This window comes from Monodon monoceros, unplaced genomic scaffold (genome assembly GCF_005190385.1).
Source record: "Monodon monoceros isolate NGI ecotype Baffin Bay Population unplaced genomic scaffold, NGI_Narwhal_1 Super_Scaffold_6, whole genome shotgun sequence".
Taxonomy (NCBI): domain Eukaryota; kingdom Metazoa; phylum Chordata; class Mammalia; order Artiodactyla; family Monodontidae; genus Monodon; species Monodon monoceros.
The window spans coordinates 20,135,857-20,161,232 of NW_021703783.1; the positions used below are offsets into that span (position 1 = coordinate 20,135,857).

Here is a 25,376-nt window from a genome sequence, read left to right on the forward strand (position 1 = left end):
ACACACACACTCACCACTTACTCTCCACTGGAATAAGTATCCCTTTGGCTTACCTGGCTGGATCAGGCTTGGCTGACTGAGACCTGGGCTGTCTGTCTAAGCTGCGTTCAGTCATGTAGGTGTTGTGAGGATCAATCAGTGGACAGTAAGGATGTGCAGAGACATGAGGACTGTGGCACCAGGGGCTGCGATTGGGGAAAAGGGTTGGTGGGATTTCTTTTTCTCTGTAAAAGAAAAATTAAGCCCAAATTGAACCCCAAAGGCACTTCATACAGTGGCATTAATAATGAAAGCTCAATTAGAGTGAAAGCATGTTCCAAGACCAGAGAATATGGCTTTTCTAGACTTTGTGGGCAGCCCCATTATCACATCAGAAGCATTTGCCTACAAATGAATAACATAAATTCTGTTCTTTCAGCCACAGCCAGCTCTTGATCCAAGATGAAAATTCTAGACGATGCAAATCTTCTTCCACTAAGCACTGCCAAAGGTGTGGTGATAACTTCATCTCTGCACTACTCCACGGCCTTACCTCTAACAGCAGTGCTGTTGTGGAATGAAATGACCAGAGGGGTCTTGATATCACCCAGTGGAAACTGACAGCCTTTATCATCCCACGAGTCTACCTTACTAGTTCTGTGTTTTTATGTTTTAAAACATAAAAGCTATTATGGTTTTTATGGTCTTATTCAAAATAGGAGTGTTTTGGTCTTTATTGATTTACCTATTCATCATGTATCTACTTGTCAGCCAGTCACTCCCACCGGCTCAGCCCTTATTAATTGTGGGAAGGACTTAATTAAAAAAAAAAAGAAAACAAGCAACTTTTACCTTGTAAGAGAAGCTTGAACTCGTTCCACCTGATATTTTGAGATATCTTGCTTAGATTGGTCTTGTTTTTCTTTAGTTGTAGTTGTAGCTGCTGGCCAATGAAACATGTGCCTTTGAGATGCTGGACTTACTACTGAGCATCTGTCACATTCAATGTCAGTCTCTAATTTCTCCCATGCTTGCTTCCAGTGGATAGGAGTGTACCAGGCAACAGCCTAACAAAAATGATTTATTGACATGAAATACTATTGGAGTTAGGTTTTTCTTTTTTAAATGACATAGGCTTATTGCAATAAAATTTCAAAGTCAAACTGTAATGTCATTTACGTCCTGTGTAAGGGTTAGTGAAACACATGATGAGGCTGTAGTAAGACATCCTGGCCTTAGTTTCCAGTTGTGAAAATTACAAGCTGTATAATCTCAGGCAGATTAGTCACCTACTGTCTTGGGCTGTGTCCTCATACATAAAATGGGGAGGGTGGTGGTGAGGGTGTTCTATGCGGGTGTGGTGAGATTCAGTTATGCTACTGAATTTTGTAACTATAAAGAACCATGCAAACAGTAGTTGTAATATTAATAAGTTAAATTTTTAATAGTTAAGACTCTATCTATCTATCTATCTAGTCTTATTTGAGATGGGGAAATGGGCATTAGAACTAAAGACATGGAGAGGAAACCACATTCTCCAGGCTAGAATCCTAGGTGGGCAGGTTTTTTTTTTTTTTGGTTTCCTGAATATGTGGCATATATGTGCACATATATGTACAAAATTATTCAGAAAAATCATGTGTAGGGACTAATAACTATGTTTTTGTTCAACATGAGAAAAGTTAGGCACCGAAGTGTGCCCTATCATTCTACTTGTTCTCGTGATCTGTTTTTAGTTTATAAAATTAGAGGTTTGGGTTGATGCTGTAACCATTGCCAAACCCTTTGTTTGCCAGCTAAACAGACATAAAAGCAACACAAGGCAAGTGCAGCTAGGCTAGGCCCACAGCAAAGAAAGAGAAAGATGCAATCTTTCTTAAAAGGTTTAATTTCATGGCTCACAGCAGGAAAACTCCACTTTTGGTTCAGTTCATCAGTTAGGGATTCTCCTTTTTTGCAGCTCAAACATAGATATTTGCGTGGAAAATATGTTTATGATCTTTTGAGTGCAATCTCTCTCAGTTAGATTGTAAGCCTTTCCTAGCCAAGGGCAATATTTTATTTCTTCCTGTACTATAGGGGGCTTAAAAACGTCTGATGATAATGACAGTGATAATGTGATAAAATGCTAAGTTTTAATTTCACCTCTGGAATGTTGACCATATGAACCCTGTAGGCTCTTTTGTCTGGTTTTATTTTACTGTTGCCATTTTGCCTATCGTGTGACCTTGATCCAGCCATTTAACTTTCCAAGCCCCATTTTCTTCCTTTGTAAAATGCTTAAATAATCTGAGAATCAAAGGAGATAATGTACATATAAATAGCCCTTTGAGTTCCTATGGCACAGGAGCGGTCTGTTCCATATCTGAATCTCTAATAGAAAACAGTGTATTGGGAAAGTCCCAGGCGTTGAATCATATAAGATGCCTATTAAATTTCTGACATGTAATATAGAGGCTGCAAATCATATAGGACAACAATGTGGTTGGTGAAAAATATCTAGCCCTGTTTAAAAATCAGTAGACTCGGGGCTGCCCTGGTGGCTCAGTGGTTAAGAATCCACCTGCCAATGCAGGGGACATGGGTTCGAGCCCTGGTCCGGGAAGATCCCACAAGCCGCGGAGCAACTAAGCCCGCAAGCCACAACTACTGAAGCCCGCATGCCTAGAGCCTAGAGCCAGTGCTCTGCAACAAGAGAAGCCACCGCAATGAGAAGCCTGCGCACCACAACGAAGAGTAGCCCCCGCTTGCCGCAACTAGAGAAAACCCGCGTGCAGCAACGAAGACCCGACACAGCCAAAGAAAAAAAAAAAAAAAGAACAGGACACTGACTTCACCATTAGGTTTGCACAGGATTGTTGTACAATTTGGGCTTGTCCTAAATCTGTTTTGTTCCTTCCAAAGAAAATCTGATGGTGGCTGGTGCTTTGCTTCAGATGCTGCTGCCCAGACCTGAAAGAAAATATTTTGTTAATAACAATTGCCATTGGAGTTCGACATAGTTTTATAAATGTCAGAGGGTTATTGCAACACATCTTTCTAAACAGGTGAGGTTTTTAAAATATAATGACTGTATAATATGTAATGTCAAGCTGTGTAACTGAACAGCTACTGTATGTGGTTTAGAGTAAAGCCCAAGAAAGAGAGGGGAACTCTCCAGTGTCGCCTAAACAAACCCTCTCTTTGTTTTTTCTTTAAAGATTATGTTTGCTTAGTTTTAGGAACTTAGGTATTTTATTTTGATAGTTAAATCATAAAAGCACAAAGTATTGTATGCCAAATTGAAGAAAGCTATGGAAATTTAATTATGGGTATTCATTTATATCCAGAGATGGACGAAGTGGCACAATTAACCAACAACAACCAAAAAAATCACATTTAACAGAGAGATCAAGGGATGAAGAAACCACTGGTGCTAAGCCATGGTCTGACAGGGTAAATGAGTTTTTCTTGAACAAATCTAGTTCATAGTATTTATATCTTATACTCACTGTTACTGTGGAATTGGCCTGCATTATGATATTGGGAAGGAATTGGTACAGAGAGACTGTTTGTCCATCCACATTTTGTTGGAGAATATGATTTCCGATTTCCAGTTCTTTGTCAAGGGAAGAGTTAATGAGCTTCACGCATAAACCTTTGACATTCACTTCAGCTATTTTAATGTCTCCAAGAGCACTAGAAAATAAAACTCAAAGATTATAAGGTGCCTTCAGCTGAGCGTGTCTTTAGCTCACTTTAAGGACTGAATGATAAATATGCTTTGGAAGTTGCTCCTAAGCTGTATATTCTGTTGGACAAATTCCATGTAGAAATAGTGTATTTTGTGCCTTAAGCAAATGGCTTGATTTCTTAGTTCTGTTTGGTTATCTGTGCAACAAAATGATCTTTCACATAAAATAAACTTTAAAAATGCTTTAGGTATCAAGATAAAAATGCCATTGGGAGGTACTATTATTATTATTTAAATTTCCTACTGTTCTTCACAAGAAATACTGAGACATGAAACTCTCAAGTAGATCAAGAGGAAAGTTAAACTATTTAGTTTATTTCTGATAAGGTTACTATGAACATGAATTGCAACTATATGCTTAAAAGAATTCTGCAAACTTAAAACATACACATATAAGATGGTATTTTTTCCCCTTCTAACATTTCGAGAGCTTAGTATGTATCAAGGGCCAGGTTAAACATTTATATATCAGCATTTTTCAGAGTGTGGGTCACAACCTATAAGTATTGGGTTGGCCAAAAAGTGCCTTCTGTTTTTAAGTAAAAATAAAAGACACATTTTTCATTTGCACCAACAACTTTATTGAACAGCATATTCATCCTTTTATTCCACTACCTTCTGCCATTTTTCAGGCAACTTCATAATTCCATCTTCCCAAAACTTTTGATCTTTCTGAGCAAAGAACTTGTCCAGGTGCCTTTTACAGTCTTCCGGGAATTGAAAATTTTCAGTAAGAGAATTTTGTAAAGACCCAAATAAATGGAAATCCGAAGGTGCAATGTTTGGTGAATATGGCAGATGAATCAGAACTTCCCAGCCAAGCTGTAACAGTTTTTGCCTGGTCATCAAAGAAACATGTGGTCTTGCCTTATCCTGATGGAAGCTTATGTGTTTTCTGTTGACTAATTCTGGACGCTTTTCGTTGAGTGCTGCTTTCAGTTGGTCTAACTGGGAGCAGTACTTGTTAGAATTAATCGTTTGGTTTTCTGGAAGGAGCTCATAATAAAGGACTCCCCTCCAATCCCACCATATACACAACATCACCTTCTTTGGATGAAGACCCGCCTTTGGTGTGGTTGGTGGTGGTTCATTTCGCTTGCCCCACGATTTCTTCCATTCCACATTATTGTACAGTATCCACTTTTCATTGCCCATCACAATTTGTTTAAAAAGCGGAACGTTTTCATTACGTTTCAGTAGAGAATCGTATGTGGAAATACAGTCAAGAAGGTTTTTTTTGCTTAACTTATGTGGAACCCAAACATCAAAGCGATTGACATAACTAAGCTGGTGCAAATGATTTTCAATGTTTGATTTGGGTATTTTGAGTATGTCGGCTATCTCCCGCATGGTGTAACGTTGACTGCTGTCAGTTAATGTCTCGATTTGATCAGTATCAACTTCAACTGGTCTACCTGACCATGGAGCATTGTCCAGCGAGAAATCTCCACCACAAAGTTTTGCAAACCACTTTTGACACATTCGATCAGTCACAGCAACTTCTCCATACATTGCACAAATCTTTTTTTGCATGTGGGTTGCATTTTTACTTTTCTTGAAATAATAAAGCATAATATGCCGAAAATGTTGCTTTTTTTCTTCCATCTTCAATATTAAAATGGCCACACAAAAATTCACCAATTTTGATGTCTTTTTTTAAATGCATGCTTAACAGCTGTCACATACAATCTAACAAAATTGTTTTGAATGAAGTTAAAGACAACTAAGTGCTACTAGAGTCATCTTACAGAGAAAAAACGAATGAAACTTTTGGCCAACCCAATAAGCCATGAAATCCCTTTGGTGGGTTAGGGACATAATTTTAAAAATGAAATATACCCCTACCAATAACAGGAGCCAATACTTATGATGTGCCAGGCACTTTTAAGATATTATCAATAAATCTATGATTTCATATCTATAATTCCGAAATGCAAACATATCTGAAAAACCAAAAGATTCTTAAAAAAACACACTTGAAGCAAAATCTGACCTGAATTCCTTTGGTGGCAAAACCTGACCTGAAACTGAGGAGAGGCTAGTTACTGTCTTCATTCATGATTTGTGTAACTATTCATAAATTTGGCTGTGGAAAGATTACTGTTTGATTTTGGATACTTCTCCAAGCCCTATTGGGGTGTTATGTAATATGTGTTCTAGTCACCATATTACTTTCTTAAAATCCTCCAAATTCTGAATTTGGAAACATGTAAGTCTCCAAATGTTTTGGTAAAGGCATTGTGGACTGGTAGTTACTTATTTAATTCTCACAAAAGGCTACATATTTCTTATTGAAGTTCACCATAAAAAATTTGAAAAAAACTGTATTATCCCATTTAATTCTCACAACAACCCAGTGAGACAGGTACTATTTTTAGTCCAACTTTATAGAAAAGGAAACTGAGGTTTAGAGAGATTAACTGCCATGTCCAAGTTCTCTCAATAAATGTCAGTTCTTGTTCTTCTTTTTCAACGAGTAAAATCTCAAAGAAGTTTGATCCAACCATTCAAATTGTTTAAATTTTGTATACACCCTGGTGGTTGAGCACTGCTAGAAGATACACACACACACACACACACACACACACAGTATAGACTGCTGCCACCAAGTGAATTAGTGGTCTCCAGCCACATGTGGGCCCTTAGTGATTGGCAGCAAACTGTGTTCTTCATGAGCTGAGCCAGCACCTTCTGTCATTCCCTCAACAACATTCAAATCCCTGCCTCACATCTCCAGTTTTATTGTCAGAAAATGATCTCACTAAGAAAATAGAGCCATCAGAAAGAAGTGTGTTTTCCTGCTTTCCACTTAGAAGCAGGTTCACCCATGCCCACACTGACCTCTTCGTTCTAGCCACCTCGTTTCAGTGCAAGAGGAACCCTTCTCCCATCTAAAGTGAAACTCTGCTTACCACCTCCTGCTGCTGCTTTGGTGTTTCAGTCCCATTCTCCTTTCACACCAACCTCTCCCTCTAGACTGCCTCTTTCCCCCAAATATGTACATATCTTCCAAGTGCTATAACCTTAAAAAAGAAAAACACAATCCTCCTCTGGCTTCCACTTCCTACTGCCATCACAACCGAGCTTTTGGAAAGACTACGGCATGAGTTCTTCATCTCTTATTCACTCCCTCAACCCACGACCATATATTTCTGCCTTAGACCAAGATGATTAAGGTCCTCTTAAATTGGTCATCAATTAGTAAATTGAGTGGTAACTTTTCAGTCTTTGTCTTTTTTTAAATAGAGGTATAACTGACATATAACGTTATATTAGTTTGGGGTGTACAACATAATGATTCAGTATTTGTATATAAGGCAAAATGACCACCACAATAAATCTAGTTAACAACATTGATCACCATATATAGTTACAATTATTTTTTCTTGTGAGGAAAACTGTTAAGATCTACTCTAACAACTTTCAATACAATACAGTATTAGTAACTGTGGTCTTCATTCTGTACATTACATCCCAATGACTTATTTATTTTATAAATGGAAATCTGTACTTTTTGACCCCCTTCTCCCATTTTGCCCACTCCTCACCTCTTGCTTCTGGCAACCAATCTGTTCTCTGTATCGATGAGTTTTTTTTTTTTTTTTAGATTTCATTGATAAGTGAGATCATATGGTATTTGTCTTTCTCTGACTTATTTTACTTAGCACAATGCCTTTGAGGTCCATCCATGTTGTTGCAAATGGCAAGATTTAATTCTTTTTTTATGGCTGAATACTATTGCATTTTATATTTATACCACATTTTATTTACCAATCATCCATTGATGGACACTTAGGTCGTTCCCATATCTTGGCTATTGTAAATAATGCTGCAATGAATATGGTGGTGCATATATCTTTTTGAATTAGAGGTTTTGCTTTCTTCAGATAAATACACAAAAGTGGAATTGCTGGATTATATGATAGCTCTGTTTTTAATTTTTTGAGGGACTTCCATACTGTTTTCCATAGTGATTCAATTTACATTCCCACCACTCAGTCTTTGTCTTAATGTCTCTGTGATACCTGCCTCTGCCAGATAGGTCCTTCTCTCCTTGTTTCCCCAAGTCCACTGTTTTTCTTCTGCCAGTCCGGTTGCTCCTTTACAGTCTCTTTTTCAGATTTCTCTTCCTTCATCCATTTCTCAGACGTGAATCCCTGGGATTCTGCCCTTAACCCTCTTTTATTCCCATCACACTCTATATACATGATATCACCCACAAATAGGGCTTTCAGCAACCATTAATACACTGATGACTGCTAAATCTAAATCCTTTTCCTGCTGAGCTCCAGACCCATAGAAACAACTGACCCCATAGAAAGAAAGACCCCAAAGATACCTCTAAATCAACATGCCCCAAAATGAATTCATCATTTTAGAAAAGCAGAAAACCTATTCCAGGAAATTTCATCATCATTTATCCTGTTGGCCACGCCTGAAACTTCTATTGCTTTCCTGCTCTTTTATCCTTCTTGCCTTATCTGTAATGATGTTCTATTAATATTACTCTTTAGTATCTTCTGTATACAGTGCCTTCTCTCCATCCCTATTGCTGCTGTCTTCATTAGGCTCTCATCGCCTCTGTGTCACAGTGTAACAGTGTCTTAACTGGTTTCTCCAGTCTCGCTCCCTCCTAACCGATCAACATTTTGCTTCCAGAGCAATCTTTGTACAAGGATAAATCCTTCAAAGTCTGACCATTTCTTTCTAGAGAAAACACCAATGTCACAGCATGGAAACAAGGCCCTACGTAATCTATCAGCCTCTTTAATGTCTTTTTTTCCCTACTTCCTATCTTTGCTTAAATTGCAAAACCACAAGAATTTCTCACAAGACTTGTGATAATTCATGTCATTGCATGCTTCACCCATTGCCTATGCATGCGCTATTCCTTCTTCTTGTTCCACAACACTTGAAATTTTCAGACTTCTTAATACTTAATATCTTGGGTACAAAATATCTCATTGTTATTTTAACTTGATTTTCCCTGTTTATAGTGCAGTTGAGTAAGCTACTTATTGGCTACTCAGTTTTCTTTTGAAAATTGTCTTTCATATAATTTAGTCCATTTCTATAGGGTTGTTTTACATTTTTATGATGGATTTATAGTATAGTATTTAAATATATACAGAAATTTTTGAAAGAACTGTGTGGTAATAAGTGGGTATTATCCATGTTAAGTTATTATGTTGGCAATAACTTCCTATGACAGCAAGAGAAAACTAACATACACTTCTCATGAATTGTAGAATCACAGTGCTAAAAATATTGCCTGCAGTTTTGGTCTCAGTGCCCTCACCAGAGATTTATTCCAGAGTTTTCTGTTTTCTATTTTTCTGTTGATAAACCAGCTACCAATCTTTTTGTTGTTCCTTTGAAGGTAAGTGTCCTTTTTCTCTGGCTGACTAAGATTTTCCTTCCTTCTGTTTTAGAAGTTTTTCTACATTGTACCTAAGGTTTTGTTTCTGTTTTTTACCCCTATGTTTTCTCTTGCTGGGAGTTGGTAGTGTCGTTTGTACCTGTGGCTTGATGTATTTCATTTTTGGGAAAATTCTCTGCCAGTATTTCTACCAATACTGTTCTACCTCAGTCCTTCTCTACTCTCCTTAGTGACTTCAATTACAAGCATTTAGGTTTTTAAAAATCTTGCCCTAATTTTTCCTTACGCTCGTTTTTTCTAATCTCTTTGCTCTCTATAATTCAGCCTGGATGTTTTCTTCTGAGAATGTTCCGGTTCAATAATTCTCTCTTCTGTTGCATCAAATATATTGTTAAACTCATCTGCTTTTGAAATAGTAATTTCTGTTATTGGATTTTTTTTTCTAGAATTTCCTACTAATTCTTTTATTTTTAGTTTCCAGTTCTATGCTAAAAATTTTTCTTGTCATTTAATTCCTTGACTATTTTAGTCAAGGTTATTTAAAAATCCCTGTCAGATAACCATAATATCTGGATCACCTAGGCCTGTTTTTATTGTCCATTTTTAATCTTAGTTTTGGGTCAACTTTTATTGTTTGTATGCCTTGTTATTTTTGACTTAGTGCCTAGTATGATAGATTAAACATTGCAGAGGTAATTTAAAGCTATGTATAATTTTTTCTTGATCCAGAGAGGATTTACTTTAACTTCTGGCAGCCATCTACATTGGGGGGAAACCACTTTAATCCAATCAGGGTGTGAAATAATTTGACACTAGGCTTTGGCCCCAATTAGGCTGGTTTATTTTGAAGATAGCCTTAATACTGTGTGTACCTTTGAAGTTACAACTGAAAGCCTGGGGTGTTTATCAGTGACCCTCCTTCTTGACAGGCCCTGAATCAAGCCAATTTTTATTCACGCAGTCCCGTGAGACTGCCAAAATCTCTGAATAACTTCTCAGCCTCTTAGCTGCTGCTTTCAAATTGACAACTGTTTTGAGGAGAAAAGTGGCTCCAAATGTCAGGTTATCACTCTGAGTTTCCTCTCCTAGAAGAGGACTTGTGAGAATATAAGATGTAAAATCTATGAAGTCTTTATGTATTTATTTATTTATTTGGTTGTGCTGGATCTTAGTTGTGGCAAGCGGGCTCCTTAGTTGTGGTTCATGGGCTTCTTAGTTGCAGCTCACTGGCTCCTTAGTTATGGCACATGGCTCCTTAGTTGTGGCATGAGAACTCTTAGTTGCAGCATGCATGTGGGATCTAGTTCCCTGGCCAGGGATCGAACTGGGGTCCCCTGCATTGGGAGTGTGGAGTCTTAACCACTGTGCCACCAGGTAAGTCCCAATCTATGAAAACTTGATCTACACTACCAAACTGCCTTCAGTGGTCTCACTTTATACCCATACTACATTGTATGAGGTTGGCTGTTTTGTAGAGAGGTTCACTTTTGAGCAATGTATATACCTGTTCCTTTCTTTTACATTACTGTTATGGTTCTTACTAAATTGTAGCTATAACATTTTTACTCTTATTTAATAGCCCTAGAATTTCTCTATGTCATCCTCATTCTAGTGTTACTGAATTCTCTGTGGGATGTTTTTATTTTTTGACAGAATTCCTTTTTGTTTTTGAGACTTGCTTTTTCTGCCTGGGAAGATGAGCAGTAGTTTAAGTTTTTCTTTTAACCAGATAAGACTCTAGAATAGCTCAGTTATCTCTTTGTTATCATATATGTAATTGGATATGTACAGTTGCTTTTCAAAAACATTTCATTACTCAAGTGAAACGTTTATTCATTCATGATAAATTTTTTATTTTATGCATATAAGTAGAATAAATTAGCTTGTCTGAAAGAAAAAATACCATTGTTCATATCAGGGCTAGCCACTTCATTTGCCTTCCTTTTGACATAAGGCCAAAAGTTACAGGAAAATACTTCACATAATACATGGAAATTCACTGAGCCAGGGCTGTTAATCTGCTATCACACAACCTTCGGTAGTCATCTTTTTTTCCTTCCCTGTAAGCCTTCCCATTTTTCCTTAGTAGGAAAATGACTTGAAACCTCTAAGTTGTGACTGGCTGAGAGTGTAGAGTGATGTACCAATCATTCTGTCAGTAGCCTTTGCATGGTCTTGATTTATAGAGATTGAAAAGACAAATGGCTATATCACTTCTTTAAAAATGACAATTTTTCATTATTTAAGCTCTGATTTCTCCAGTTGTTGGAGTCTACTTGATAGCTCCATGCTACCTTACTTATCTTACTTTAGATTTTTGCTACTCTAAAGTTTATTAAACTTATCTTTAGCATTTCAGTTCTTCCAATATGCATCTACCTAACATTATCTATGAAAACTGGCACCTGTGTTTATAGTTGCCATTAACACAAGGAAAGACAAAGACCACATGATCACACTTTTTAATCAGATTCAGAAAAAGCATTTGACAAAATTCAACATCTTTTCACTATAAAAACTCTCAAAAAATAGGTAAAGAAAGAACATACCTCAGCACACTAAAGGACATATATGAAAATCCCACAGCTAACACAATCAATGAGGAAAAACTTCCTGTAAGATCCACAACAAGGCAAGGATGCCTATTCTCACCACTGCTATTCATCTTAGTACTGGAAGTCCTACCCAGAGCAATCAGGAAAGAAAAAGAAATAGAAGGTGCCAAATTAGAAGGGAATAAGTGAATTATCTCTGTTTGCAGATGACATGATCATATAGGTAAAAAACCCTAAGAACACCACAAAACAAATTCAGTAAATTGTAGGATGCGAAAATCAACATACAAAAATCAGTGGCATTTCTGTACGCTAACAATGAACTAACCAAAAGGGAAATTAAGAAAACGATCCCATTTACATTAGCAACAAAAGAACAAAATACTTAGGCAATAACTTAACCAAAAAAATGAAAGATTTATACACTGAAAACTACAAAACACTGGTGAAGGAAATTTAAAAAGACACAAATAAATGGAAAGACATTCCATGTTCATGGACTGGAAGAAGTAATGTTGTCAAAATGTTCATACCAGTCAAAGTGCTTTAGAGATTCAATGCAATCCCAATCAAAATCCCAATGGCATTTTTAAACAGAAGCTGTAAAAAAAAAAAAAATCCTAAAATTTATGTGAAACTACAAAAGACCCCAAATAGCCAAAGCATTCTTGAGCAAGAACAAAGCTGGAAGTATGACACTTCCTGACTTCAAATTATATTATAAAGCTAAAGTAACTAAAACAGTGTGGTACCAGCATTAAAAAAGACATATATACCAATGGAACAGAATAGAGAACCCAGAAACAAACCCACACATTTATGGTCTACTGCTCTTCAACAGGAGTGCCAAGATGGGGAAAGGATGGTCTCTTTAATAAATGCTGGAAAAGTGGATATCCACATGCAAAAAATGAAATTGGACCTCTATCACACACCATACACAAAAATCAACTCAAAGTGGGTTAAAGACTTAAAGGTAAGACTCAAAACCATAAAACTCCTATAAGAAAATATGGGGGAAAACCTTCTTGACATTCGTCTTGACAATAATTTCTTAGCTAACACACCAAAAGCACAGGTGAGAAAAGCAAATATAGAAAAATGGGATTACCTCAATTTAAAAAGCTCCTGCACAGCAAAGGAAACAATCAACAAAATGAAAAGGCAACCTACAAAATGGGAAAAAATATTTGCAAATCATATATTCGATAAGGGGTTAATATCTAAAATATATAAGGAACTCACACAACTCAATAGCAAAATATCCAATAATGCAAATAAAAAATGGGAAAGGACCTGAATAGACATTTTCCCAAAGAAGATATGTGAATGGCCAACAGGTACATAAAAAGGGGCTTAACATCACTAATCACAGGGAAACGCAATCAAAACCACAATGAGATATCACCTCACACCTGTAAGAATAGCTGTTATCAAAGAGACAACAATAAGTATTGGCGAAGATATAGAGAAAAGGGAACCCTGTGCACTGTTGGTGGGAATGTAAATTGATGCAGTGCTATGGAAAACAGTGTGGAGGCTCTTCAAAAAATTAAAAATAGAACTACCATATGATCCAGCAATCCCACTTCCAGGTATTTGAAGGAAATAAAATTACCATTTGTTGAGTTATCTGCACCACCATGTTCATTGCAGCATTATTCACAATAGCCAAGATACAGAAACAAAGTGTCCATTGACAAGTGAATGGATAAAGTGAATGTGGTATTTATTTTATAAATACAGTTGATTATTGAACAGTGCAGGGGTTAGGGGTGCCGACCACCCACACAGTGGAAAATCAGCATATAACTTTATAGTTGGCCCTCCATATCCATGATTCCACATCCACAGATTCAGCCAAACACAGATCATGTAGTACTGGAGTATTAATTGAAAAAAATCCACCTATAAGTGAATCCATGCAGTTCATAACTGTGTTGTTCAAGAGTCAGCTGTATATACACACACACACACACACACACACACACACACATACACACACACACACATATATAATGGAGTATTATTCAGCCATAAAATGAAGGACGACCTGCCGTTTGTGACAACATGGATGGATGTTGAGCACATTATGCTAAGTGAAATAAATCAGACAGAGAAAGACAAATACTGTATGGTCTCACTTATATGTGGAATTTTAAAAAGCTGAATTCATATAAACAGAAATTAGAACAGTGTTTGTCAGGGGATAGAAGGTAGGGGAAATGGGGGAAATATTGGTCAAAGGATAAAAACTTCCAGTTATAAGATGAATAAGTTCTGGGAATCTTATGAACAGCATGGTGACTATAGTTAAAAATATGGTATTATATACTTGAAAATTGCTAAGACAGTAGACAGTGGACCTTAAATGTTCTCACCAGAAAAAAAAAATAAGGTATTATGTGAAGGATGTGTTAACTAATTTTATTATGGTAATCATTTCACAATACATATGAGTATCAAATCATCATTATGTAAGTTACACAATGTTATTTATCAATTATATCTCAATAAAAACCCCCAAAAGATAAAAAAAGTTGTATGCCTTAAATATATGCAAGTATGTCAATGATATCTCAATAAAACTGTCTAAAAAAAGTGAAAGAAGAAATGGTTATAAGCAGATCCATACTACAAAAAATGTTAAAGGAAGTTCTTTTCAGGTACTAGCATAATTAAAATGGATGGAAATATAATTTATAGATCAAAAAATAAACAAAACAAACAAACAAAAAGAACTAAAAAGCAAAGAAAAGCAGTGAAAATACATAAGGGTAAATATATAATATTTTTCTTATCATTTAAATTTCTTTTAAAAATTGATTATTTAAGCCAAAATAACTATGGAGTATGGGATTTACACCATATGTAGAAATAAAATACGTGACAGCAGAAGAAGCACAATGGCTGGGAAAAGAGAAATGAAATTATAGTATTCTAAGGCTCTTATACTATTTGTGAAGTGGTAAAATATAACATGAGGGTAGTCTGTAATAGGCTCAAGATGTATCCTATAAACCTGGAAGGAACCCCTAAAATAAAAGAGTTATAGCTAATCAGCCAACAATGGAGATAAAATGGAATATAAATAATGATTAATTTCAAAGAAGACAGAAAAAGAAGAAAAAGAGAACAGAACAGTTGGGACAAATAGAAAATGAATAACAAGATAATAGAATTAATCAACCATATTAAAAATTACTTTAAATCTAAATTGTTTAAATGCCCAAATTAAAAGACAGAGATTGTCAGAAGATGAAAGAGCAAGCCTACTGCATGCTACCTATCGATACAAAACATAATATTAAATATAAAGACACAAATAGGCTAAAAGTAAAAGGATAAAAAAAGATATACCACGCTAACACCAGTAAAAGAAAGCTGGAATGCCTATGTTGATATTAGACATAGTAGATTTCTAAGCAAAGAATAATGCCATGGATAAAGAAGTTTATTTCATAATGATATAGACATCAATTCTATATTGGAAGAAGATATAACAATCCTAAATGTTTATACACCTAAAAACAGGGCTTCAAAATACATGAAACTAAAACTGATAGAACTGCAAGAAGAAATCAGTAAATCCACAATTATAGTTGGAAATTTTAACACCCCTTTTTCAATAATTGATGGACATAAAATCAACAAAAAAGACAATAGACTTAACACCATCAATCAGTTTGACCTGATCAATATTTACAAAACACTCCACCCAACAATAAATATATTTACCAAAACATTTACCAGGATAGACAATATCTGCTATAAAGCAAGTCTCAATACATTTAAAAGGACTCAAGTCATATAAATTATGTTCTTTGACCACTATGAAACTGACTTAGAAATCAATAACAAAAGATATCTGGAAAATCACCAGAACTGGAAAAATCTGTAAAATATCTGGGAGCTAAATAATAGACTTCTTATTACTCAAGGATCAAAGAAGAAATAAAAATGGAAACTAGAAACTATTTTGATGCCACAGCTAAGTGCTGAATCTTGGGCAGACTGTCCCTGGGAGAGGACTCAATCTAGCTATGCAGAGATAGCAAGGAGAGCCTGGAGTGTGTTCTGGGTGGAGCAGCGGTGGCCACTGTTGTACACTCAGGAGTACACAGCAGCTCTCCCAGTAAGAGTGCCCCGGGCTCTGCCCACTCCATACTGCAGCTTAGCACTAGATCTGGGTCCTGGAAGAAGACTGCCACAGAGGCAGCCCAGATCTCAGGCAGCAGCTGAACCACCTCAATTCCTGCAGCCACAATACCTCAACCCCCAGCCCCAGCCTACTTCACATCACAGCTTTGCACTATATTTAGGACAAACACAACAAAGAAAGGTAAGTGACCTTGGTGCTGCTTCTGATCAGAACCGTGGACACCTACACAAGCGGTGCATAGGTCCTCTGTGACTGCACAGACCTCATTGCTTCAGCAATCATCTCCTTTGGGGCAGGGTGTGCACTCAAGGGCAACAGAGTCTGATTGAACCTGATCCTCAGGGCTTCTGCTCCAACAACTGGGAAGTAGACCCTGCTCCTGACAGGGCAGCAACAGCCATGGAGCAGAGAGTAAGTCCAGCCTCACAACCTACACAGGCTCTACACACTACAACAGCAACCACACCCCTATCAAGGGGATAATGGCCAGCACACCTTTAGGAAAGACATGGCAAATGTCCATATCAAAAGCAGTCCTCACACCAAAAATGCTGGACACACAAAGTCTACACAGGGATGTTCCCACATAAAAACACCTCTTCAAGTGATGTTCAACACCACAGCAATCAGACAAGAAAAATTGAAAGGGAAGAAGGTAAAACTGTCAGTATTGCAGATGACATTATACTCTATATGGAATCTCCACACAAAAACTATTAGAACTAATAAATGAATTCAGCAAGGTAGCAGGATACAAGATTAATATACAGAAATTTCTTGCATTTTTATACAGTAATAATAAAGTAACAGATAAATTTAAAAATCTTATTTCAAATCTCATCAAAAAGAATAAAATACTTAGGAATAAACTTAACCAAGGAGGTAAAAGACCTATATGCTGAAAACTATAACACAGTGACAAAGGAAAGTGCAGATGGTTCAAAGAAATGGAAAGATATATCATGTTTTTGGATTGGAAGAATTAATATTGTTAAAATGGCCATAGTACCCAAAGCAATTTACAGATCTAATGCAATTGCTATCAAAATACTGTGACATTTTTTTCAGAACCAGAGCAAATATCCTAAAATTTATATGGAATCACAAAAAACCCAGAATTGCCAAAGCAATACTGAGGAAAAAGAACAAAAGCTGGAAGTGTAACTCTTCCACACTTTGGACTGTACTACAAACCTGCAGTAATCAAAACTGTGGTATTGGGCTTCCCTGGTGGCGCAGTGGTTGAGAGTCCGCCTGCCGATGCAGGGGACACGGGTTCGTGCCCCGGTCTGGGAAGATCCCACATGCCGCGGAGCGGCTGGGTCCGTGAGCCATGGCCGCTGAGCCTGCGCGTCCGGAGCCTGTGCTCCGCAACGGGAGAGGCCACAACAGTGAGAGGCCCGCGTACGCAAAAAAAAACAAAAAAAAAAAAACAAAAAAAAAAAAACAAAAAAAACACTGTGGTATTGGCACAAAAACAGACTTATGGATCAATGCAACAAGATAGAGAGCCCAGAAATAAACCCACACACCTATTATCAATTAATGTACGACAAAGGAAATAAGAATATACAATGGAGAAATGACCATCTCTTCAACAAGTGGTGTTGGGAAAGCTGGACAGCTAAAGCTGGATGTAAATCAATGAAATTAGAACATTTCCTCACACCATATGCAAAAGTAAAGTCAAAATTGTTTAAAGACCTAAATGTAAGACATGACACCATATAACTCCTAGAAGAGAACATAGGCAGAACATAATTTAACATAGGTTGTAGCAATATTTTCTTAGATCAGTCGCCCAAGGCAAAAGAAATAAAAGCAAAAGTAAACAAATGGGACATAACCAAACTTAAAAGCTTTTACACAGCAAAGGAAACCATCAACAAAATGAAAAGACAACCTATGGAATGGGGGAAAACAACTGCAAATGATGCAACCAACAGGGGGTTAATATCCAAAATGTATAAGCAGCTCATACAACTCAATAGCGAAGAAACAAAAAACTACATCCAAAAATGGGCGAAGACCTAAACAGACATTTTTCCAAAGAAGACACATGAAAAGATGCTCAACATTGCTAATTATTAGAGAAATGCAAATCAAAACCACAGTGGGGAATCACCTCACACCTGTCAGAATGGCTATCATTAAAAAGTCTACAAATAATAAATGATGGAGAGGGTGTGGAGAAAATAAAACCCTCCTGCTGTTGGTGGGAATGTAAATTGGTGCAGCCACTATGGAAGACAGTACAGAGGTTCCTTCAAAACTAAAATTAGAGCTACCATATGATCCAGCAATCCCACTCCTGGGCATATATCTGGAAAATGTGGAAACTCAAATTTGAAAAGATACATGCACCCCAATGTTCATAGTAGTACTATTTACAATAGCCAAGGGATGGAAACAACCCAAGTGTCCATCAACAGAGGAGTGGATAATGAAGATGTGGTGTATATATATATATATATATATATATATATATATATATATACATACACACAATGGAATATTACTCAGGCATAAAAATGAATGAAATATTGCCATTGGCAGCAACATGGATGGACCAAGAGAATTTTATACTTAGTGAAGTAAGTCAGAGAAAGACAAATAATATATCACACGTGGGATCTAAAAAATAATACAAATGAATCTATATACAAAACAGAAAGAGACTCACAGATACAGAAAACAAACTTATGGTTATCAAGGGGAGAGGGAGGGTAGGGGAGGGACAAATTAGGAGTATGGGATTAACAGATACAGACTACTACACCTAAAATACATAAGCAACAAAAATTTACTGTATAACACAAGGAATTCACTATCTTGTAATAATCTATAATGGAATATAATAAAAAATGAATCACTATGCTACACACCTGAAACTAACAAAATATTGTAAATCAACTCTACTTAAATTTTAAAAAAAGTTATTTTGAAGTGAATGAAAATAAAACACATCAAAATTTGTGGGATTCCACTAAAAGCTGTAGTTAGGGGAAATTTTACAGTGCTAAATGCTTGTATTAGAAGAGAAAATGTTTTCAAATCAATGATCTCAACTTCCACCTTGAGAAACTAGAAAAAAAAAAAAGAAATCTGAAGTAGGCAGAAGAAAGGGAATACAGATCAGAATGGAAATCTATGAATAGAAAACCAAAGCAAAAAAATTAGAGAAAATCAATTAAATGAAACACTGATTCTTTGAAGCTCAACAAAATTGATAACTCTTCAGCAAGATTTATCAGGAAAAAGAGAGAAGACACATATGGTCATTATCAGCAATAAGAAATGTGACATCACTATAGATTCTATAGATACATGAAAGGATAACAAGGGAATATTATGTATAATTTTACAACAATAAATCTGACAACTTAGATGAAATGGACAAATTCCTTGAAAGACACAAACTACTCAAGTTCACTCAAGAAGAAATAGGTAACTGGACTATCTTGACATCTATTTTAAAGAAGTAAAATCTGTAGGTAAAAACCTTCTCACAAAATAACTCCAGGCCCAGATGGCTTCACTGATGAATTCTATAAAATATTTAAGGAAAAAATAATATTACTTCTACACAAACTCTTCTAGAAAGTAAAGGAGGAGGGAATATATCCCAACTCATTTAATGAGTTGAGTATTACCCTGATACCAGGGCAGACAAAGATATTAACAGGTAAAGAAAACTACAGGCCAGTATTCTTCACAAACATAGATGCAAAAATTTGAAACAAAATTTTAGCCAATTGAATTCAACAATATATGAAAAAGATAAACATTCTGACCAAGGGAGGTTTATTCTAAGAGTGCGGGGTTACTTTAACATTTAAGAAATAAAAAATCATATGATCATCTCAACAGATGTATAAAAGGCATTTGACAAAATCCAGCATTCATTCATATATTCATTGCCACAGATCACGTATTCTGAATCAGAATCCTGTCAATCCTTTGTTTGAAACTTTCCCATTGCTTCCCATTGCCCATAGTGAAGTCTACATAGTCTGGTGTTCAATGCTCACTGTGATCTGTCTCCAACCCTGACGCCTACAACCCTGTTATACCTCTTCGTGCACTGCTCAGTACAGCCATGCTTATACTCATATCTGATCTTAGCTTTTCTGCCTCCTTCATTTTGTTTATGCTGCTCCTTTGTTCAGCCCTGGCTGTGCATTAGAATTTCCATGGCATTTAAAACAAAAACCAAAATACGATGCCCAATTCCACTAGAAATTTTGATTCAAAGAGTCTGGTGTAGAGTCAGGACAATCCCCAGGTGATTCAATTTTGTGGGTAGAGTTGAAAACCAATGGTCTAGAATATTCTCAGAGACTCCAAATTTGCATATCCAAAATGTACTTATCTTTCCAAGATGTTTTCCATGATAACTCCTTCACAAAATCTTCCCAGACCATCTCTGCTGGGAAGAAAGCTATCCTCTGAATGCCTTATCACTTTACTTCCATCTCTCTTGATCCTTACCTGAAGGTCTTCATGATCTGCTTGAGTAAAGTTTCTTAAAACCATATTCATAAGTTTTTTTTGAAGTTTTGCTGAAAATAAGTCATCATTTTTAACATGGTAAGTACTGTATGAATAATTTGATGAAGTGCTTTTAGATGGTTGAGAGAGCACTTGGGTATTCACTACAATTAAGTGGCAAAAGTGGTTGATTTTAGGAAATCTGACATAAGGGGGAAAAGGTTTCCTTTATGTTTGACCCTTAACTTTGGCTAACAACTTCTTTTAGTCCTCAAACACCCTCTATCAACATATGCTTATCACTAATGGGCAGAAGACGTAAATATACATTTGTCCAAAGAAGACATATAGATGCCAAAAGGCACACGAAAAGATGCTCATCATCACTAATTATTAGAGAAATGCAAATCAAAACTGCAGTGAGGTACCACCTCACACCGGTCAGAATGGCCATAACTAAAAAGTCTACAAATAATAAATGTTGGAGAGGGTGTGAAGAAAAGGGAACCCTCACACACTGTTGGTGGGAATGTAAATTGGTGCAGCCATTATGGAAAACAGTATGGAGATACCTCAAAAAAATAAAAATAGAGTTGCCATATGATCCAGCAATCCCACTCCTGGGCATATATCCAGACAAAACTATAATTCAAAGAGAAACATGCACCCCAATGTTCATAGCAGCACTATTTACAATAGCCAAGACATGGAAACAACCTAAATGTCCATTGACAGATGAATGGATATAGAAGATGTGGGGTATCTATTTATCTATCTATCTATCTATACATCAGCCATAAAAAAAGAATGAAATAATGCCATATGCAGCAACATGGATGGACTGAGAGATTATCATACTAAGTGAAGTAAGTCAGAAAGAGAAAGATAAATACCATATGGTATCACTTATATGTGGAATCTAAAGTATGACACAAATGAACGTATCTATGAAACATAAACGAATTCACAGACATAGAGAACAGACTTTTGGTTGCCAAGGGGGAGGAGGGGTGGGGGAGGGAAGGATTGGGAGTTTGGGATTAGCAGATGCAAACTAGTATACATAGGATGGATAAACAACAAGGTTGTACTGTATAGAACAGGGAACTATATTCAGTATCCTGTGATAAATCATAATGGAAAGAATATGAAAAAGAATGTATATATATGTATAACTGAGTCACTTTGCCGTATACCTGAAATTAACATGACATTGCAAATCAACTATACTTCAATAAAAATTTTTTAAAATGTGTGTTTATTACTAAAAATTCACAATTTAATCTGTTGTTTGTGCTACGAGAAAAGCAGGGTTAAGTAAATGCATAGATGTGTCAGCTTTTATTTTAGTTCTAATATCAACTTTCGTCCTGATCAATTCTTTCTTTCTACAGATACTAATAACCATAAAAATGGATCAGTAAGTTATAAGTCCATTTTTTCCTTCTGCCTTGAACTCAAGACAGATAGAAAAGGATTCTAAATCCATCTGATTGATTTGCCAATAATGAAAATGTTCTTGAATAACTGAGTTAACTTTATTGGTAAGCCTTATGTAGTGCTGTTTTCTCTGGCATCTTTGAAGTATTAACTTTCCTTGTTTGGTTCCCTAGAAAGTTATATTGATTCCTTTTAACTGACCAGAATATGAAACAGCTATATTTTAATGGATTGCTTAGGGTTTTAGATGAGATCATGGATCTAACAACAGTTTAGAACTTTATTTCCTACTAATTTATTACTCCTACCCCAATAGAAGATATTAAATAATTCAAATAGAGTATTTACCTGGATCTAGATTGGCCCACTTCTTCAAGAATCATAGAAAAGTGCTTCCAAGTTTTCTTGGTGTGGAATGAGTGCACGACAAGTTTCTCTGAATCACCAAACAAAGATAGGAAATAATCCTCCCCTTCCCCAGTCACAGCTGGCTGAGAAGCAAGCACCGGCATAGTGTGTTTCTTTGGAAGTTTGAAGTTGTTGAGTCCTTTCGAAGAAACCAAAGAAGGAAACAATAGCGAGAGAAGTAAATAAAAGATTAAAAGAAACCAAAGCTACTATCTTTATTCTTTGCTTCTACAAAATGATATTCTTTATACATTTTACTGTCACAGTCAAACGAAGTGAGGATAGTTCGAAGCTTTAAACCAGTCTATAAAATAACCAGTAAGTGATTATTTTTAGTGACACTCAATTCCTAGAGATTACTGCAGTTATCTTAAACTATCAATTGTATCAGCATAATTACAATTTAACTGATTAAGTTGTACTACGAGCATCATAAGTTTCTGAGTAGGTAAAACATTTGAGTCTCTCAAATTTGGTACATTATATGTAAGTACAACTTTATTCTATTTTGTATTAGCTTTTCTTCCCAAATTGCTACTCATAAATTAAAGTCTCAAATGAGTCCTTTCCTACCAATGGTTTGTATTTTGCCAGGTAAAGACTTAAATTTCCTCTAATTAACTAAAATACTTTATTAAAAAGATAAAGTAATGCTTAATCAGATTCTTGTAACCTCTTACTCTTTTAAAATTCTCAGTAGTAAGATTCAAATACAAAATAAGTTTCAAGACTTTGCATAGAAAGAATCATGCTGGATAAATCTAATTATGTATCTGCAAAGAGAGAGTAACAGTACAGACAGGCATCATGATGAAATAGATAGAGCAATGTGTCTTGGATTTAGACACATCTGTACCCCAGCTCTGTCACTTACTAAGCCAAATGATTTAAACCTTCCAATTCTCAGTTTTCCTGAAAATAAAATAAGGATAATACTACTTTGTGTGAGGCGATGTGAGAATTGAAGATAATATAGGTAAGTGTCTAGCACAGTATCTGGCATTTAGCAGGTACTCAATAAATGATAGCTATTATTGTAGCACAGGGACTTTGGTCAATGTGACCCTGAATCCAAAATCATCAAAGGATTAAGACAATCTAGAGTGTGCTTTATCTTCTTATGTCTTTAACAAAGCCAAAGCAATGTGAAAAGTGGAAAAAAATAAACATATAGTTCCTAAAGAGGATTCCTCAGAGTATTTTGTTTAGAAGAAATATTTGGAATTAAGTTAGTTCATTCCCATTCAAGTAAGTATTTCCTTAATCTTTAAATTCCTTTGGGGGAAGAGAATGTATAGCATCCTTAATAGCTCATCCTGAGGGATGAAAATCTTTGTATTCTAAAAGGAAAGAAGACACATTGATTTTAGTTCCAGTTACTATCTCATCTAGAAATGAAATGAACCAAATGCAACAAGTCTTGGTAGACTCAGCCATCTATCTACAGAGTCAGAACCTACAGTAACTGAAGAAGACTTCATCCCAGCACAACTCTCATCTTGCAAGGCGAAACCAGTATATTTGTTACCCCCCCCAAATACTAGGAGCTTTCACAGTTCAACTCAAATATAGAACATATACCATGATGATACAGTGCCAAAGGATGAGAAATATTACCTCCTTAGATATAAAATGTGTATTTTCACTTTTAAGCATATAGATTTTGGTCATCGCTAAAGGTCATTGTGAATTTAGGAGGCTTCTTCAAAAAATGTATCTTAAGCATACAAACAATGAAGCACAGGGAATATGACAATAATGGCAGTAGATCAAAATCCTATATAACACTGTGTCAAAGGCTTAGGAAAATACCAGGAACAAAATGAAATGTAGATAGGAAGGAGCAAGGCTGTAAATGCCCACAGAATGGTAGAGGAAAATGAAGACATCAGGTAGTCATGGGTGTATTCGTGTTAACAATTTTGAAACTTGTTAGTTGACTGGTAATACAGACCCCAAATCTAGCCCATTCTATGAGAAGGTACTTACAGATACATTCGGATTCACAACTAATTTTATTGAGCACACTTACTATGTGCTAGGTGATTTTCATAAATATCTCATTTAATTCTTAGGATAGCCCTGTGAAGTTGATATTTTAATCCCCATTTTGTAGGTGTGGAAAATGGGACTCAGAGATGCTAAATACCTTACTTAATGTCCCATGTTATTGGGACTAGAAAGGGGGTTTGAACCTAGGTCCTCTGTTTCCAAGGGCAGTGGTCTTTTCAGTAAACCTTGATAACATACCCTCAGAGTTCCCTAAACATGGTGAGGAACATACACCTCATAGTGTGAGCACTGCTGAGTGCATTGTTGGCAACTGTCAAAACTTTACTGCTGTTTTCATTTTCCTCTCCTCCAAATTCTTTATTGTTTTTCCCTTTTCTCTCCACCATTTTATTACCTACTTTATGTTTCTTCTTTCTCTTATCTACCCGTCTTTCCTTACTTAAGCCATAGTCTCCTAAAGCATAACATACATAAGACATTGTTAATCTTTCTGGTAGCATTCAGAGGAAGAGCAGTTAATGCTATACATTAGTATTTTTAATCATTTAGCAATTCTAGAGCATCTAAGTGGTCAACCTATGAATTATTATGATAACTCAAGATACTTTAATCACAGAGATGATGTACTTGGCCACATATGTTTACGTGACTTGAATATGACTCCAGTGCTAGAATCAATGATGGGCAGAGTCAAGTTATTCTGCATATGACATTAAGAAATTAGTATTATTGGAGACAAATAATAAAACATCATTCTGGCTTCTAGGCACATAAAGACTCTATTGAACTATATGCTTTAAAAGTAGTCTAAAAAACTTGGTACATGTTTTGCTTACCCAAGCTGTCTTCTGATTGGGAATGGCTCACTAGAGCAGGTTTAAGAGGCTTTGGTCCAGTTGTTGAAAAAGTTACTCCACTAACCTGAGGGCTGGACAGATAGTAACTGAGAGGTATTTCATCGGATAATGACCATGAACATGGCAGTGTAGTGGTATCTGAATCCATTGACGTTGGAAAAAAATGTACTAAAGATCGCTGTGTCTTTGGGAGATTGTCACGTGTGTCTTCAATTCTGTGTACAAAAATTAGTATAATAAAGTGAGAAAGTCAAAATGATAGACTGTGAGCACAAGAAGCATTAATTATCATTATTACTCAGGGTTTTGCTTTTCAAAGATATTATGCATCTAACACAAGTGCAAGAACGTCTTATAT

At 36.1% G+C, this 25,376-nt stretch overlaps 1 protein-coding gene across 11 annotated transcripts in view; it reads right to left on the reverse strand.

Moving 5' to 3' along the window:
• The window catches only part of LMNTD1 (lamin tail domain containing 1), a 465,704-nt gene that overhangs the window by 22,173 nt on the left and 418,155 nt on the right, over positions 1-25,376 (reverse strand). For 8 of the 11 annotated variants that reach the window (XM_029206166.1, XM_029206158.1, XM_029206159.1 and 5 more), the window contains 6 exons: positions 24,998-25,233; positions 22,089-22,287; positions 3,471-3,657; positions 2,812-2,931; positions 832-1,046; positions 54-224 (listed from right to left, as the gene is read on the reverse strand). In XM_029206166.1, coding sequence (XP_029061999.1) covers positions 54-224; positions 832-1,046; positions 2,812-2,931; positions 3,471-3,657; positions 22,089-22,287; positions 24,998-25,166 — 1,061 coding nt within the window. In that variant the 5' untranslated portion in view covers positions 25,167-25,233. Of the gene's footprint in view, positions 1-53; positions 225-831; positions 1,047-2,811; positions 2,932-3,470; positions 3,658-22,088; positions 22,288-24,559; positions 24,616-24,997; positions 25,234-25,376 lie in introns of those variants that run through there. The other 3 variants (XM_029206169.1, XM_029206168.1, XM_029206167.1) reach the window with 3 other exon arrangements.